Below are 17493 nucleotides of genomic sequence, written 5' to 3' on the forward strand. Positions count from 1 at the left end.
TATTATCCCTCTTTCCCTCTGGCTGGCATTAACCACAGCATGCTTCTTTTTGGGGCCAATGTGAAAGGAGAAATTCAACCTCCCTTGCAGAACAACCGGAATTTCCTTGAAACTTACATGTTGATGTCCATTGAGATGTCAACAGACATAGGATGGCAGGGAAGTGACTAGTTATGACCTGATAAACTAGTGGTGTCTGTGTGGTCCTTGATGGAAATGAATTTGACCATCTTGCTCTAAATCAGTGAGTCCCAACCTTTTTTTGACCAAGGACCACTTGTCCAGGGACCACTTTGACCAGGAACCACGCTCCAACATTAGTACCAAAAGGGTTACGAATCAGTTTTTGGTCAACTTTAGATTCAGTTTGGTTATCTGGGGTGCCGATTCAGAAAATTGCGTTGGATAGACCACATCAGCTCCAGTTTCTGATACAGAACACATGCCATCTAGTAGTCGCCATCTGCTTGCCCACAGAAAACCATATTTAATCATCTTTAGCTGATGTGGTCTATCCAGTGCAATTTTTTGAATCAGGGACAGGCCTAAAAACAAAGACGAGGTGCCTCCGTTCCCAGGCACCGCATGGAACGTGGAAGAGGAGGAGAAGCAGCAGTCAGGAGGCTTGTTGTCACACCTTTCGTGTTTAGTCAGCCTCTCCTCTCCTGATATCCCTGTTTTCTCGGCACTATAAGAGGGTTTCGTGAGACCAGTTGTTCTCATTACAATGGTGTAGTAACGGTGAGGCTGAGGACCATATTTTAGTTCTTGCGGACAGAGGCGGTTCAACCACCAGGCCATCTAGGCAGTTGCCTGGGGGCACCATCAAGGCAACTCCTGTCTCCTGCGGCCTGCCTCCGCAAAGTATTGAACTGCTTTTTCTGTTGATTTGTTGTAAAACATGATGTTTTAGTGCTTAATTTGTAAAATCTTAATGTAATTTGATGTTTAATAGGCTTTTCCTTAATCCCTCCTTATTATCAAACATTTTCGCTCATCCAATGCTTTTATTTTTCAGTGATTGGTTGGGGGGGGGGGGGGGCGCCAAAATTCTGTTCGCCTACACTTGAAAATTACCTAGGGCCAGCTCTGCTTGCGGACCACTGGTGGTCCACGGACCACTGCTCTAACTGGATTTTCTGGATTGAGCTCAATGGTCTATAAAACTCCTTCTTGTTCCGTGAGCCTATGAAATGATCCATTATTATCATAGATTTGATAAAGCTAGTGTTTCACCAATCCTCTATGTCTTATAAACTTTGGGAGTCCTGTATTCCCATACAACCAAATGATGGCATTTGCGGCACTTGTCTCTCCATTGGTTAAGGATCCGGAAAAAAAAACCAATGTAAATTACAGCGACACATTTAGAAATACACAGACAGAAGGCTATGTTAACACTGAAGATACCCCTTCAGATTTGGCACAGTGCACCTGGGAAACAAAGAAGGACACAATGTTAATGTCGAAACAACCTCATATTGCGTTCCGTTTGTCTCAGAAAGAATCCCTCTTCTCCTTTCCATGACATAGACGTCGAAATATGCAAGCCACGTATGGACAAAGTTGACGCGTCTGGAAAAATAGGGCGGTATCCCAAAATAAGCTTGAGAATTTATTCAAAGTCGTTCCGGAGAAAGGGTTGCGATTACATTTGTGATTCCTCCCTCTCCCGTTCCGTTGGGAGCAAAACATTCTCACTGCTAAAAAAAAAAAACGGAAGCATTTCACACGCCTAAGTTACAGTCCTTGCGAAATGTCTTGCATTTCCCGTGATGAAATATTCACATGGAGAGGATTTATTTTTATTTCAGCCACCTTGTTGGTGTCGGCAGAGAGGTAATTGAGTTAAAAAATGAAAATCTTCCCTTCCCATAAAGAGTCTTCCCTGATATTCTGAACAGAGCAGAGTTTGTTGAAAGACGTCGACACTTGTGAAGTCTTCCTTCATTTTTATTTTAATTGATAATATTTTTAATGGTCCACCTTTGTCCTGTGCAGCTCCGAAGAATGAGCTCCATACCTGAAATGCCTTTGTTCTCAACTTCTAAGCAGCGTCCTGTCCCTTTGTTTAGAATCGCACCGTGCTGAAACAACAAATAAGTAAAAATCAATCTATACACATAATAAAAATGAAAATATGAGGATTGAATGAAAAGTAATGCCTCCTCGACAGATGGCAGTCCTGGTCTGCGACAGGTACTGGCTTGTTCAGTAGGCTCTCCTCTACAGTTCCACTTGGCGGGAAGCCTTAGCATTGAAAGGTTGTGTTGTTAAAGTGCGAAGTATGGAACCCTGCGCAGACGGGGAAGCCTTAGCATTAAACGGTTGTGTTGTTAAAGTGTGAAGTATGGAACCCTGACCGTATGGAACCTTGACCAACTGTCACAGGGTTCCATACTTTGCACTTTAACAACACAACCGTTCAATGCTAAGGCTTCCCGCCAAATGGAACTGTAGAGGAGAGTCTATTGAAAAAGCTGCATACCAGTACTGCCATCTGTCAAGGAGTTACGAAAGTGGAGGCATTACTTTTCATTCGACCCTTGTATGTATGTGTATATGTGTCTGGGGTGTCCACTTCCAGAGACAAGCTCCCACTTCCACACATAACCATAGCTCCGACTACTCAGGAGACACCAATGGACATTGCAAGTTATAGCGAGTGCTGTAAACATATCCAATGTCCTCCACAAAGACCATTCTGCCCACCACCCAAGTGAAGGCTTTCAAATGGGGACAATTTCATCCTAGATTTTTCCTCCACCACAGACATCCCAGTGTTTCTTACTCTCTCTATTCGTTTGGAATTTGCATGGGCCCGCCCACTGCCTCTCCCATAACCCTTTGCTATTCTACAGGAGGAGGGTACTGGTGCTCCATCTTCCATGCCGAGGAGCTTTGTTGTCTTTAGATGTCCTCCCGATCGATGTCCTTTTATTTCCTTTTATTTCCTCCCCGCTAAAGGCAGTACCTGTTTACCTACTTGCATTTCTGCTTTTCTTGCCTGTTAATTTGATGTTGCCACATGGTTTATTCCCAACCCATCGTGCTCTCTCACGAATTTGCAGCACTTTATCAGCTACCTTGTGTTTACAAATTTTATATCGTGCCCAGTCTGTTTTTATAATCTTTTTGCATTTTAATCATGTTTTATTACGTTTGCTATGTTAATATTTAATTTTATAATTATGTTTTTTTCCCTTCTCCATTTGATGTGTTTTATACTGTTATTGTTTTTATCCGGGCTTGACCCCATGTAAGCTGTGCCGAGTCCCTTTGGGGAGATGGAGACAGGATATAAGAATAAAGTTAAGAGGGTTATCCAGAAAGTAATTACATTTTGTAATTAAAAATGAAAAAAGTATAAGAGAAAACATTTACCATATGCAGTTGGAAGACACACCCAAATACCACTACTCAACATAGTCACCATTCAAATCTAGGCACTTATCATAGCGACGAATGAGCTTGGCAACTCCTTCCCCACCAAACTCTGCCGCTTGTGTCCTCAACCAGCTGGTCACCCCTTCCCGCAGCTGTGCATCTTCGCCAAAATACTGCGTTGAGGACGCAAGCGGCAGAGTTTTGTGGGGAAGAAGTTGCCAAGCTAATTCCTCGCTATGATAAGGGCCTAGATTTGAATGGTGACTATGTTGAGAAGTGGTATTTGGGTGTAGATTTCAACTGTATATGGTAAATGTTTTCTCCTATACTTTGTTCATTTTTAATTCCAAAACGTAATCTACTTTCTGGATAACCTTATTATTATTATTATTATTATTATTATTATTATTATTATTATTATTTTGATTTGCTACATGGGCAGAGAGCTGGGGCTGATGGCAGGTGCTCACCCCGACCTGGACTCAAACTGTCAACCATTTGATCAGTGGGTTTTTTCTGCAACAGGTGGCTTAGCCCGCTGTACTAAGCTCGGCCCCAAAGGTACAAACCTGGATAAAACTCCACCGCTTGTGCAGGCTGCTCTTCACTTTGTCACAGTCGAGGAGCTGAGGGTATCGGCTCTTCATATTATCCACCAAGCAGCGAGTGTCTGGCAAGAGGACTGTGGTCCCAAGGGCACCCAAATGAAGAATTCCTTCTTTGGTATAGCGGGCAAGCTGGATGCGGAAGCAAAAGGACAGACGTTGAAACCAAGTCTGAGGTCTCTAAGCTGGGTATGAAAACCCAGACAACTGATCTAATGTTGCAGAGTCTTTTGAGACTCTCCTATCATATAATGGGGCATATATGTATGTATTTATTTACAACATTTATATCCTGCCCTTCTCACACCAAAGGAGTTTCAGGGTGGCTTACAAGTTATATGTACATACAATATAATATATTATTAGCATAGCACAATACAAGCATTACATGTTACTATATTGTACTCTACGACTATACTGCAATATTATTAATATTACATGTAATATATAATATACAATTAAAATAGTATATTATTATATTGTATTACATTATAATATTATTCTCATTATACACACACACACACACACACAAAATCTATATATATAGAAGGGTAATGAAATTTCGGCCTAGGACAAAACAACAAAACTACACATCCCAGAAACACTAAACTTGGCAGCACAACCTGTCGTTCATACAACAAAAGGAAAACAAAAATAAAGTCCTAATTTGAGGGAGAGAAAGAATTGTTTTTATCCAATTGCTGCCAGTTAGAAGGCTAAGCTCCACCCACTTGGTCTCCTAGCAACCCACTCAGCCCAGGGGACAGGCAGAGTTAGGCCTCACTTAGGCCTCTTCCACACTGCCTATAAAATACAGATTATCTGATTTTAACTGGATTATATGGCAGTGTAGACTCAAGGCCCTTCCACACAGCTATATTACCCATTTATAATGGACTTAATGTCAGGGGAAAACTTTACCCTTGATCTTAACTACCACCAATTCCTCAATACTTTATTTCTCATACCACCATACTTCGCCACAGCATATGGCTGGGCATAGCTAGTCTATATATATATAAATGTAATGTGCGTTTTTCCCATGGAGTAAACAACAAAACCACTGAACCAAATCACACCAAATTTGGCCACAAAAGACATAGCCATCCAATCTATGTCTTTCAATAAAAAACTGTAAAAAATAAAGTCCAAATTACACAAGATGAGGAAGAGCTGTTCTCCCCTTGGCTGCCAGTCAGAAAGGTAGGCCCCGCACCTTTAGGCCTCTATCAATTTGTGTCCTAGTATATTATATTATTAGTATAGCATAATATTAGTATCATATATCTTCTCTAACCTGAGGTCCCCATCCATGACATGGATATAGGATTGCGGTGTGGTTTTCCTGCGGTCCTTGATCCAGGCAGACATCTTTCACTTTGTTATTGCGTAGCTGAAACAAATTCAAACCAGAATTATCCCCTCTAATGGACAACATGTGTTTTCCGAACCAGAGTATCAGGGCATTGGGCTATTTTGAGGCCATGTGAAAGAATAGCTTTCCGAGCCAAGTTCACCTTGAGAGACAACTAACAACCATTGGCTGATCTCACTGTAAGATTTATTATTATTTATTTCTATATATTATGCTGTTTCTTTCATTTAAAAAGCACTGGCTATGGTATTTGAAAACCTCCCCGAGAGCCAGAGATGAGCACCGCCTCCAGAGTCAGAAATGAGAGGAGAAGCCTTTGCCTTTGCCCGTGTATTTGTGTCTCCTTGTATTTCATTGTAATGTTTGCCTGTGTCTGTTTATATGCCGTAATCTACTTTGGGTCCCCTCGGGAAGAAGGCCGGAATCTAAATAAAGTGTTATTTAGTATAATTATACAAACAAAAGAGATCATAGTCATTGGAATAATACGTGGTGAAAAAACCCCATTCCCGAGTCAACACAAATATTAGAATAAAATACTATACAAAAACACGAATTTTAATGTGCACTAGATGACCCTTAATACTACTTAGGAATTTCCTAAGGCCATAAAACATTGAATACATTCTATATATTATTTGGCTCAGTCAGTTACCTCTCCATAGGCGACTGTATTATTATATCTTCTCATTTCTGGGTAGACATGGTCCAGATACCACTGGAAGTTTTTACACCTCAGATTTTTCCGGAGGGCTTTTCGCTCAGAAACGTCTCCAATGTCAATTCCTGGGTTCTGAAAGAGACATGAAGTCGCTAGTCAAAAATCAACCTTGGAAAAAAATTGGTCCATGTGATTACTATACCTTAAGTCTTTCCATTCTCTCTGGGATGACCTTGGACTTATTCAAGGATCATATCAAAACCCACAATTTTGGCTCCAAGTTGACTTATCCATGACATCGGCTTATACGTGAATATATACGGTAAGTTTCATCCATCCGATATTTGAGCATCTGATTTTTCTAATCCAAATACAGACGTTTCCTTTGCCACATGATCAAAGTTATGACCACTCAGCAATGCCTAAAACTATGGTTTACCAATCTATAATTCTTCAATTCAGGCTTAAAATACATGAGATGGACATGTACTTGAATATATACATAATTCTCTCCCTTGTGTCTTTTCCTGTTAAATTTACAGAGTTGTCAATGTCAATGCACTCTCATTACACCGAGCCAACTTACAACTGTGAGAAACTGCAGGGATGCCATTGCCTAACACAATACACACACATATATGATATACCTCCAGAGGCAGATTCCACGCAATGTACACATGAGACTTGTAATCGTCCATCCACACCTCGGCCACCCGCAAGGCATTCCTCTTTGTGTAGAAGCCAATGTTGTTGTTGTACGGCTTCTTCTTGCGTTCAATGTGCGCAACCCGAGAACAGGGAAGGACTTCCATGCTACCACCGCAGAGCCATACCTGGTAATATCATGGAAAATGAATAAGATGAACTTGAACTCTTAACAGAGAAAGACATTGCTTCTTGCTTGTCACAGGAGATTTGATCTGTTTTAGGACCAGGCACCTCTGGATAGTTTTTGTTTATGTATGTGAAAGGGAGTCCCGGTGGCGAAGTGTATTAAAGCACTGAGCTGCAGAACTTGCAGACCAAAAGGTCGCAGGTTCAAATCCCGGGAGCGGAATGGGCGCCTGCTATTAGCTCCAGCTTCTGCCAACCTAGCAGTTTGAAAACATGCCAATGTGAGTAGATCAATAGGTACCGCTCCGGCAGGAAGGTAACGGCGCTCCATGCAATCATGCCCGCCACATGACCTTGGAGGTGTCTACGGACAACGCCGGCTCTTCGGCTTAGAAATGGAGATGAGCACCAACCCACAGAGTCAGACATGACTGGACTTAACGTCAGGGGAAACCTTTACCTTATGTGAAAGTTATGCAAATGATTTTTTTTAAAAAAACTGCAATATAGTTTTGGATGACATATAATGCTCAAAAGGCGCTCTTGCTCATCCCCAATAATGTAATCACGATGGCCTCACCTTGATTCCGAGCTCGATATTCTCTCCACCGTAAACATCCATTCCTGGATCGAGAAGACCAATTTCACCAAAGAACTGTCGGTTGACCACAAAAGAGCATCCTATCATAGCCGGAGTCCTAGACAAATGGGGAGAATATACCGTGTTTCCCCGAAAATAAGACAGTGTCTTATATTAAGTTTTGCTCCCAAATGTGTGCTAGGTCTTATTTTCAGGGGATGTCTTATTTTTCCATGAAGAAGAATTCACATTTATTGTCGAACAAAAAATGAATATTTATTATATACTGTACAGTAGTTGTCATCACAAACTAGCATAACCAGACAAATTGTGAATCCTATCAAGAATTTCTTGTTATTACCAATATTTCCATGTACAACACTTTATGGTACGTACATTTACCGATCCTGCATGCTCTGGTGTTCTGTTTGGTGGGCATGCTTCCAAACAAAAACTTTGCTAGGTCTTACTTTTGGGGGAGGCCTTATATTTAGCAATTCAGCAAAACCTCTACTAGGTCTTATTTTATGGGGATGTCTTATTTTAGGGGAAACAGGGTATATCTATATCTATAAAAATGTTCTGACTGTTTCTGCTTTAAGGTAAACAGCAAAACTAAACACCCAAAACCCACGAAACTTGGCCACAAAAGACATGGTCATCCCAGCTGTGTTTAGACATTTTTAAAAAACACACAATTCAAATTGGAAGTCACTCAAAACCCCAAAAAACCGAATACTGCACTGTGCGCATGCGTGGAGGAGCCCCCACCCTTGGAAAACCTACGTCAATGACAGGCAGCAGCGCGCGAGCATCCCAACCGAACATAGAAAACCATTACTGCACTGACCGGGGCCAGCGGATTGCGTAACACGAAGGAGGAGAACCTTAGGCCTTCACAACCACATCCAGCAAGTCCTCCAAAGTGTGCAGGTGAACGAGGCGGAGGAGAAAAGGGTGAAGGAAAGCTTTCCCCTTTTCCAGCTTTTAAATACTTATTTTCTTAGAATTCAGTCATGGACTTTGCGAAAAGGACATAGCCCGAATGCTGGTGGGAGGAGGGAGAGAGGGCGAAAGAGCCAGGAGTGAAAAAGCCAAGCCGCCATTATTTCAGAAACGCCTCAGTTTGCTTACCAGACGCCCTCCGAAGGGCTGCAAGGCCGTTTCTAGAAGCACAATCAAGCACTTCTCTGACAAAATGGGCCCCCGTTAGGACTACAACTCCCACAAACCCAAACAGCATGCATGCCTGCCGCACCAAGACTATTCAGTGTATTCCAGCTCACCAAACTAGGATTCCCTTAGGAAGAAAATGGCCAGGCTTTGCGGCTGCAAGGCTAGTCACTGCTCTTCCACCTGGCCAACAAACGAATCCAAAAAGTCACAGCAACGTGTGGCCGGGCACAGCATATATATATATATATATATATATATATATATATATATATATATATGCCCGGCCACACGTTGCTGTGGTGAAGTATGGTGGTATGGGAAATAAAGTGTTGAGGAATTATCTGATTATATGGATTATATGAGGCCCCTTCTTCACAACTGTATAAAATGCACACTGAAGTGGATTATATGGCAGTGTGGAGTCAAGATAATCCAGTGCAAAGCAGATAATATAAGATAGATGGGTTATATAGCTGTGTGGAAGGGCCCTGAGTCTACATTGCCATATGATCCAGTGCAAATTAGATAATCTGTAGAAGAGGCCTAAGTGAGGCCTAAGTCTGCCTGTCCCCTGGGCTGAGTTGGTTGCTAGGTGACCAAGTGGGTAGATATTAGTCCTCTAACTTGCAGCAATTATTCCTTTCCCTCTAATTAGGACTTTATTTTTCTTTTCTTTTTGTTGGATCAACCTAGAGGCGTGTGTTGTCAAATTTCGAGGTTGGGGGGCCTGTAGTTTTGTTGTTTTGTTGGTCACCGTGATGCCATTACTCATATATATAGATATAGATATAGATATACACACAAACACACACACATATACATATGGATATATAAACTTTTAGGGCAACTTCTATACAAGAAGTCGCTTAATAAAATATTTTGACAGCAGAGAGCTCGAGGATTCCCGACAACATTGCAACTAACCTGATTGGCAAGGAAGGATCTCCAGCATCCCACCAATCCTTCGGGGGACTGATGTACATGCACCAAAGTTCCCAACTGTATCCGTGGGCTGAATTTTCATAGCGTTGCACCTCAAACGTATCCTGCTTGATATTATCAATAGAGGGAAGGATGACTCTTTTTCGGTTTTCCTGGATTCGTGAGAGAACAGGCTCAGCCCTGGAACGGAAAGCAAAAGAATTCATTTTGGAGGACATCCGCCTATGATATCTATGTGTATAATAATGTACCTACCTACTTATCTATTTTCTAGGATGGCCCTCACATCCGAAGAGCTGTGTCAATCCCAATGACAATGGACCTGGACCTTGGCACACATATCCAAACTGACCAACTTAAAACACTGGCAAGGTTTGAGCGGATGGCTGAGGATGATGAGAGTTATAGTCCACTCACATCCGAAGACATGTGTGAATCCCACTGACAACCAAAGGGATTCCTCTGCTCTTAACTGACCAGAACGCTCGCCCTACTTAATAGCCTTTAGGACACAGCCTGAGGATGATGGGAATTGCACCCCAACGAAAACATTGGCCTGTCTGACCAGTTAATAACAGACTCTCACTTCCATCCACCTAGAACTAGGACTCATGGGGTTTCGACACCAGATAGATCTGTGGTTGATGAGAATTTCACCGCACCAAATCTGGAGGTAATGGGAAAAGTCACTTCTAACCAGAATACTGATAGATGAAAATATTGATCATGATAACCAACGCGCATAGTTAATTGTTACTTCCAATATAGCTATAGTCAAATCCTGATATTTTAGCTTTCTCTGTGGACCTTGGAGTTCCTCAGTAAACTTGACTCACTTACCAGCCTGCTGTGAATTCGACGTGAGCATCAAAGAAGCCGGTGATCTGGCCCGACGCAACTTTCCATCCTTCAATGCGAGCCCGGATCAGGCCTTCCCTTTTCCGGTTTCGTACCACTTTCACGAGGCCAGGGTACCGCTTATTGACGTATTCTTCTAGTGGTGCCTTCAATTCCTCTAGAAGCAGAAGAAACCCAAAGGGCTATACAGATGCAGGAATGTTGGGAAAGCAGCGAGGACTATTACATTTTTACTCCAAAACCCTAGCTTCATGTAGATGTTAAACAACATGGGGGACAATACTGAACCCTGCGGAACCCCACAGGACAATGGCTGTGGGGCCGAGAAGGTGTCCCCAACAACACCTTCTGAGAGCGGTCCTCCAGGAAGGACTGGAGCCACTGCAGAACAGCACCTCCAGACACCATTCCTGAACGGTTGTGTTGTTAAAGTGTCAAGTATGGAACCCTGTGCAGATGGGGAAGCCTTAGCATTGAACGGTTGTGTTGTTAAAGGGCAAAGTATGGAACACTGTGCAGACGGGGAAGCCTTAGCATTGAATGGTTGTGTTGTTAAAGTGCCAAGTATGGAACCCTGCGCAGACGGGGAAGCCTTGGCATTGAACGGTTGTGTTGTTAAAGGGCAAAGTATGGAACCCTGCGCAGACGGGGAAGCCTTAGCATTGAACGGTTGTGTTGTTAAAGTGCGAAGTATGGAACCCTGCGCAGACGGGGAAGCCTTGGCATTGAACGGTTGTGTTGTTAAAGTGCGAAGTATGGAACCCTGCGCAGACGGAGAAGCCTTAGCATTGAACGGTTGTGTTGTTAAAGGGCAAAGTATGGAACCCTGCGCAGACGGGGAAGCCTTAGCATTGAACGGTTGTGTTGTTAAAGGGCAAAGTATGGAACCCTGCGCAAACGGGGAAGCCTTAGCATTGAACGGTTGTGTTGTTCAATTGCCAAGTATGGAACCCTGCGCAGACAGTTGGTCAATGCGACTTAAGCAACATGCAGTCACTGAATTCTTGACAGCAGAAGGTGTCACTCCAAGGGAGATTCACCAGAGAATACAAGCTGTTTATGGTGATTGATGTGAATCTTGTGCATCATTGGGTGAGTTAGTTTAAAGATGTTGAGGTGCGAACATCTGACTTGCGTGACAAGCAAAGAGTTGGATGTCCTGTGACAGCAACCACCGAGTTTCACAAGCAAAAGGTCGACAGATTGATTCAGGACAATCGTTGTATCACTCAGAGAGAAATTTCAAGCATAATCTGCATTTCACAAGAACGTGTGGGTCACATCATTGCTTTGCTTGGCTATCGGAAGATCTGTGCACAATGCAGACTGCGAGACACCGGTTGCGGAAACAGAGTGTCGACTTCTCCCGTGACAGCTTCAGAAAACTTCTTCAGCGTTGGCAGAATTTTATCCAATTGTCTGGTGATGATGTGGAAAAGCGAATAGTGGTAGTTAAAGAGCACATTCTAAGGATTATTTCTGCGTTTGATTTATTAAAATATTCCCATCCAAACCCAAGTAATGAAGGTAGAGGCATTACTTTTCATTCAACCCTCATATGTGTACTGTGATCCGCCCTGAGTCCCCTTGGGGAGAGATAGGGCGGAATATAAATAAAGTGTTGTTGTTGTTGTTGTTGTTGTTGTTGTTGTTATTATTATTATGATTATTATTATTATTATTATTAACCACCACCTTCACCCATGGGAAACCTCAGGCAGCACACGGAACGATTAATATGTTCCTCAATAATATGTTGTTAACAACCTAGATTTTGTTTATCTGGCAATGACTGCACAAAAAACTATTTGTGTGCAATCTTTATCCAAGACTGGGATGTGGGAATCTGGTAGTGAGAAATGTATAAATAATTTGAATGGTGGGTAAGGTTGGGATCCAAATATATGCCTAAAGCATGACTCGATTTCAAACCAACGGGGTTTAACTATCGTTATGCCCCATTTCAAACCAACGGGATTTAACTATCATTATGCTCCCATTTTGAAACAACGGGATTTAAGTCTCGTTATTCCCCATTTCAAACCAACGGGATTTAACTATCGTTGTGCCCCATTTCAAACCAACGGGATTTAACTATCGTTGTGCCCCATTTCAAACCAATGGGATTTAACTATCATTTCGCCCCATTTCAAACCAACGGGATTTAACTATCATTATGCCCCGTTTCAAACCGGGATTTAACTATCGTTATGCCCTGTTTCACACCAAGGGGATTTAACTATCGTTATGCCCCATTTCGAACCAACAGGATTTAACTATCGTTAAGTCCCATTTCAAACCAACGGGATTTAACTATCGTTGTGCCCCATTTCAAACCAATGGGATTTAACTATCATTTCGCCCCATTTCAAACCAACGGGATTTAACTATCATTATGCCCCGTTTCAAACCGGGATTTAACTATCGTTATGCCCCGTTTCACACCAAGGGGATTTAACTATCGTTATGCCCCATTTCGAACCAACAGGATTTAACTATCGTTAAGTCCCATTTCAAACCAATGGGATTTAACTATCGTTATGCCCCTTTCAAACCAACGGGATTTAACTATCATTATGCCCCATTTCAAACCAACAGGATTTAACTATCATGCCCCATTTCAAACCAACGGGATTTAACTATCGTTATGCCCTGTTTCAAACCAACAGGATTTAACTATCGTTATGCTCGTGTGACACCTGAGCTGGAAACAAAAAGTACCCAAATAAGCCAAGTCTGCATGATTGTTTGAAGCATTAAGCACACGCTAACATTAAGTGACGCCGACAGGGAAACATCCGCCCTCTGAATTTCTACCCTGAAGCTCTTCAAGGACCAATCTGTCACCAGATGATCAAGGGTGCCTCCCAGCCGAGCTAGTAAATTATAATTACCCCTGAGTTACTGCAAAGCTTGCCACTGTGGTTTGAAACTCTAAATTGGCTGCGGCACGTTTTTCATTTAGTATTCAGAAAAGATGATGCTAATTTGAGAGAATCTGTAAATCAAAAGGCTTTTGTTTGAGGCACTCGACATTTTTCTCATTCCTCGGGAGTTCCAGATATATTAGTCACTGTTTTGCATTTGCGTTCCCTTCCTTGGCAGCCACTCTTTCCAGAACAAACCAACACAACACATCCTGAGCTTTTCTGTGGACCATCTCTCACATCTGGGAAATCGGATTCCCAGATGTTTCATAACTTTTCCCAAAAAAGGAAAACCTTTCGATGTTGAAAAGCAAAACAGGGGAGAATGAACTACACAGCCTTGGTTCAGATACTTATCTAAGCCTGTTGCAACTCGTTGCTTCCAATTTTGGTTATCATTTAGTTTTGCATGATTTCCCTTCCCCCCCCCCTCTCTGTCTTCTTTTAGACTTTGAAATTGGGACTGTGCGAAGGGAATTGTGAAGGGAAAACTGCTGCATTAAAAATAATTAAAACACTGGGTTATCTGTGGTGGAGGAAAAACAGAAAATCTCTCTCTCTTCTTTTACACTTTGAAATTAGGACGGTGTGAAGGGAATTGTGAAGTGAAAACCACTGAATTAAAATAATTAAAAACACTGGGGTGTCTGGGGTGGAGGAAAAACAGAAAATCCAGGATGAAATTGTCCCTGAATGAAAGTCATCAAATTGGGGGGGGGGGGCAGTATGGTGTTTCTGGAGGATATTGGCAGGGCTCTTGGATATGTTTACGTGTTTCAAGGATTCACTGCGCCCTGTGTGCCAAAACACTAGGGTGTTTGTGGTGGAGGAAAAACAGAAAATCCGGTTTTTAATTATTCTTAATGCAGTGGTTTTCTCTTCACAATTCCCTTCACACGGTCCTAATTTCAAAGTGTAAAAGCAGGGAGAGAGATTTTCCATTTTTCCTCCACCACAGACACCCCAGTGTTTTTAATTATTCTTAATACAGTGGTTTTCCCTTCACAATTCCCTTCACACAGTCCTAATTTCAAAGTGTAAAAGAAGGGGAGAGACAGAGATTTTCTGTTTTTCCTCCACCACAGACATCCCGTAAATTTGCTCACCTTCGTCGCTGTTGTCATCTACAAGAATGATCTCTTTCAACAGGTGGGCCGGAGTGTGATTCACCGCGCTGTGAACTGAACGCAGGATGACAGATAACGCCTCGTTCACAAAGATAAAAATAATCGAAATCTGTGGGAGATCCTTTGGGTATTTCAGCTCTTTACACCTGTATTTTACAGACAAAGACATAAACATCATGGGGAATGTACAACCACAGGAAGCAGAGAGTACAGAGATTCGGTTGATGTCTTTGAACAATGGATGGACAACTCAACCTCTTTCTCGTCCACATCAGTTATACCCGAAACAATATACAGTGTTCCCTCACTATTTCACTGTTCGCTTTTCGGGGGGCTCGCTGTTTTGTGGTTATTTAATAAACACTAAAATAATATTATAAAACATGGCGCCGCCTTCTTCTCCTCCCACTGCCATTGTGGCTCCACCCCACCGCCCGCGCCCAACTGAGACCACCGTCATTGTAAATCATAAAATATTATGATTTACAATAGTGGTGGTCTCAATTGGGTGCGGGCAGTGGGGCGGAGCCCAAATGGCAGTGGGAGAAGAAGAAGGCGGCGCCATGTTCCCCTGCCTCTTTTTTCCCTTTTCCCCTTCCTTCCTCCCTCTCTTTTTCTATTTCCTTCCTAAGTAGAAGGCTAGCGTCCCTACTTCGCAGATTTTCACTTGTTGCGGGTGGTCCTGGAATGGTGGGGCGGAGCCCAAATAGCAGTGGGAGGAGAAGAAGGCGGCGCCATGTTCCCCTGCCTTTTTCTTCTGTTCTTCCCTTCCTTCCTCCCTCCCTTTTTCTACTTCCTTCCTAAGGAGAAACCTAGCGTCCCTACTTTGCAGATTTTCACTTATTGCGGGTGGTTCTGGAACGGTGGGGCGGAGCCCAAATGGCAGTGGGAGGAGAAGAAGGCGGTGCCATATTCCCCTGCCTCTTTCTTCCCTTCTTCTCTTCCTCCCTCCCTCCCTTTTTCTACTTTCTTCCTAAGGAGAAGCCTAGTGTCCCTACTTCGCGGATTTTCACTTATTGCAGGTGGTCCTGAAACGGTGAGGTGGAGCCCAAATGGCAGTGGGAGGAGAAAAAGGCGGTGCCATGTTCCCCTGCCTCTTTCTTCCCTTCTTCCCTCCCTCCCTCCCTCTCTTTTTCTATTTCCTTCCTAAGTAGAAGGCTAGCGTCCCTATTTCGCAGATTTTCACTTGTTGCGGGTGGTCCTGGAATGGTGGGGCGGAGTCCAAATGGCAGTGGGAGGAGAAGAAGGCGGCGCCATGTTCCCCTGCCTTTTTCTTCTGTTCTTCCCTTCCTTCCTCCCTCCCTTTTTCTACTTCCTTCCTAAGGAGAAGCCTAGCGTCCCTACTTTGCAGATTTTCACTTATTGCGGGTGGTCCTGGAACGGTGGGGCGGAGCCCAAATGGCAGTGGGAGGAGAAGAAGGCGGTGCCATATTCCCCTGCCTCTTTCTTCCCTTCTTCCCTTCCTCCCTCCCTCCCTCCCTTTTTCTACTTTCTTCCTAAGGAGAAGCCTAGCGTCCCTACTTCGCGGATTTTCACTTATTGCAGGTGTTCCTGAAACGGTGAGGTGGAGCCCAAATGGCAGCGGGAGGAGAAAAAGGCGGTGCCATGTTCCCCTGCCTCTTTCTTCCCTCCCTCCCTCCCTCTCTTTTTCTATTTCCTTCCTAAGTAGAAGGCTAGCGTCCCTACTTCGCAGATTTTCACTTGTTGCGGGTGGTCCTGGAATGGTGGGGCGGAGCCCAAATGGCAGTGGGAGGGGAAGAAGGCGGCGCCATGTTCCCCTGCCTTTTTCTTCTGTTCTTCCCTTCCTTCCTCCCTCCCTTTTTCTACTTCCTTCCTAAGGAGAAGCCTAGCGTCCCTACTTCGCAGATTTTCACTTATCCTGGAACGTAACGGAACACTGTATAATGGTGTCAGGAGACTTACTTGGTTGGCCGATAATCTGGGATGGTGCGGTCCAGTGATATTTTTTCACTCAGGTAGGAATTGTAGCCATATTTCTCATGGGGTCCCTTTGCTTTCTCTTCCTCCCCGGGGGAAAGGGTGGCAGGTAAGCCACCTTTGCCGCGGCCACCATAGCCTTCAATGAGCCCCAAGGATTTGGACAGACCTGGGAACGAGGAAATAGAGAAGAAGGGGAGAGGGAGAAAGACAGGAGGTTGTGAATAGGTTGAAACATGGAAAGTTTGAAGCTACGGCACTCGTATTTCTTTGAATTAAGTGGTGGTGATCTTTCACTTGTATGTCTAATGGCACTGAATTTTCGCCATGTATATGTACATTGTGATCGGCCCTGAGTCCCCTTCGGGGTGAGAAAGAAGGATGGGATATAAATACTGTAAATTATAAAAAAATATAAATATATAAATACTGGGATTTATAGTTCACCTGCAATAAATGAGCACTCTGGACTCCACCAAAGATAAAACTGGACCAAACTTGGCACACAGAGCCCCCATGACCAAGAAAAAATACTGGAGGTCTTTGGGGGAAATGCACCTTTATTTGGGAGAGTTGCAGTTCACCTACATCCAGACATCACTGAGAACCCAAACATTAATGGATCTGGACCCAACTTGGCACATATACCTGATATGCCCAAATTTGATTACTGGAGGGGGTTGGGTTAGGGTTAGGGAACTGACCTTCCTTTCTGGGAGTCGTAGTTCACCCACAACCAGGGAATCTGTGACCTCCACCGACAATGGACCTGGACCAAACTTGGCACATGGAACACCCATGACTAACTCAACCTACTGGAGGGGTTGGAGAAGACTGACTCGCCAGAGTGGGAGTTGTAGTTTACTCAACAGCCAGAGAGAACACTGAACCCCACCCATGATGTATCCAGAGCAAACTTGCCCAACATAACAAACTTGACGTACGGGTGGAGTTTCTTAGGGTTAACTCATGATGTGAGTTGTAGTTCACCCACAATTTTATGCATTTGTTAGAATTAAAGATAGACTTTTTTCAAATAAACCGGGCAACGCTGGGTACCCAAGCTAGTATATACCGTATATA

The 17493-nt window shown here is 43.4% G+C and overlaps 1 protein-coding gene across 2 annotated transcripts in view; it reads right to left on the reverse strand.

The window, feature by feature from the left end:
• Window positions 1-1602: 1602 nt before the first annotated feature.
• Window positions 1603-17493, reverse strand: part of galnt17 (polypeptide N-acetylgalactosaminyltransferase 17) — a 35760-nt gene continuing 19869 nt past the window's right edge. Inside the window, exons 2-11 of one of the 2 annotated variants that reach the window (XM_062959288.1) lie at window positions 16396-16579; window positions 14452-14618; window positions 10401-10575; window positions 9543-9740; window positions 7443-7560; window positions 6676-6861; window positions 6023-6160; window positions 5290-5385; window positions 3957-4124; window positions 1603-2087 (exon numbers count right to left, since the gene is read on the reverse strand). In XM_062959288.1, coding sequence (XP_062815358.1) covers window positions 1959-2087; window positions 3957-4124; window positions 5290-5385; window positions 6023-6160; window positions 6676-6861; window positions 7443-7560; window positions 9543-9740; window positions 10401-10575; window positions 14452-14618; window positions 16396-16579 — 1559 coding nt within the window. In that variant the 3' untranslated portion in view covers window positions 1603-1958. Of the gene's footprint in view, window positions 2088-3956; window positions 4125-5289; window positions 5386-6022; window positions 6161-6675; window positions 6862-7442; window positions 7561-9542; window positions 9741-10400; window positions 10576-14451; window positions 14619-16395; window positions 16580-17493 lie in introns of those variants that run through there. The other variant, XM_062959289.1, reaches the window with a different exon arrangement.

The sequence above is a fragment of the Anolis carolinensis genome, unplaced genomic scaffold, assembly GCF_035594765.1.
Source record: "Anolis carolinensis isolate JA03-04 unplaced genomic scaffold, rAnoCar3.1.pri scaffold_7, whole genome shotgun sequence".
In the NCBI taxonomy this organism is placed as follows: Eukaryota; Metazoa; Chordata; class Lepidosauria; order Squamata; family Dactyloidae; genus Anolis; species Anolis carolinensis.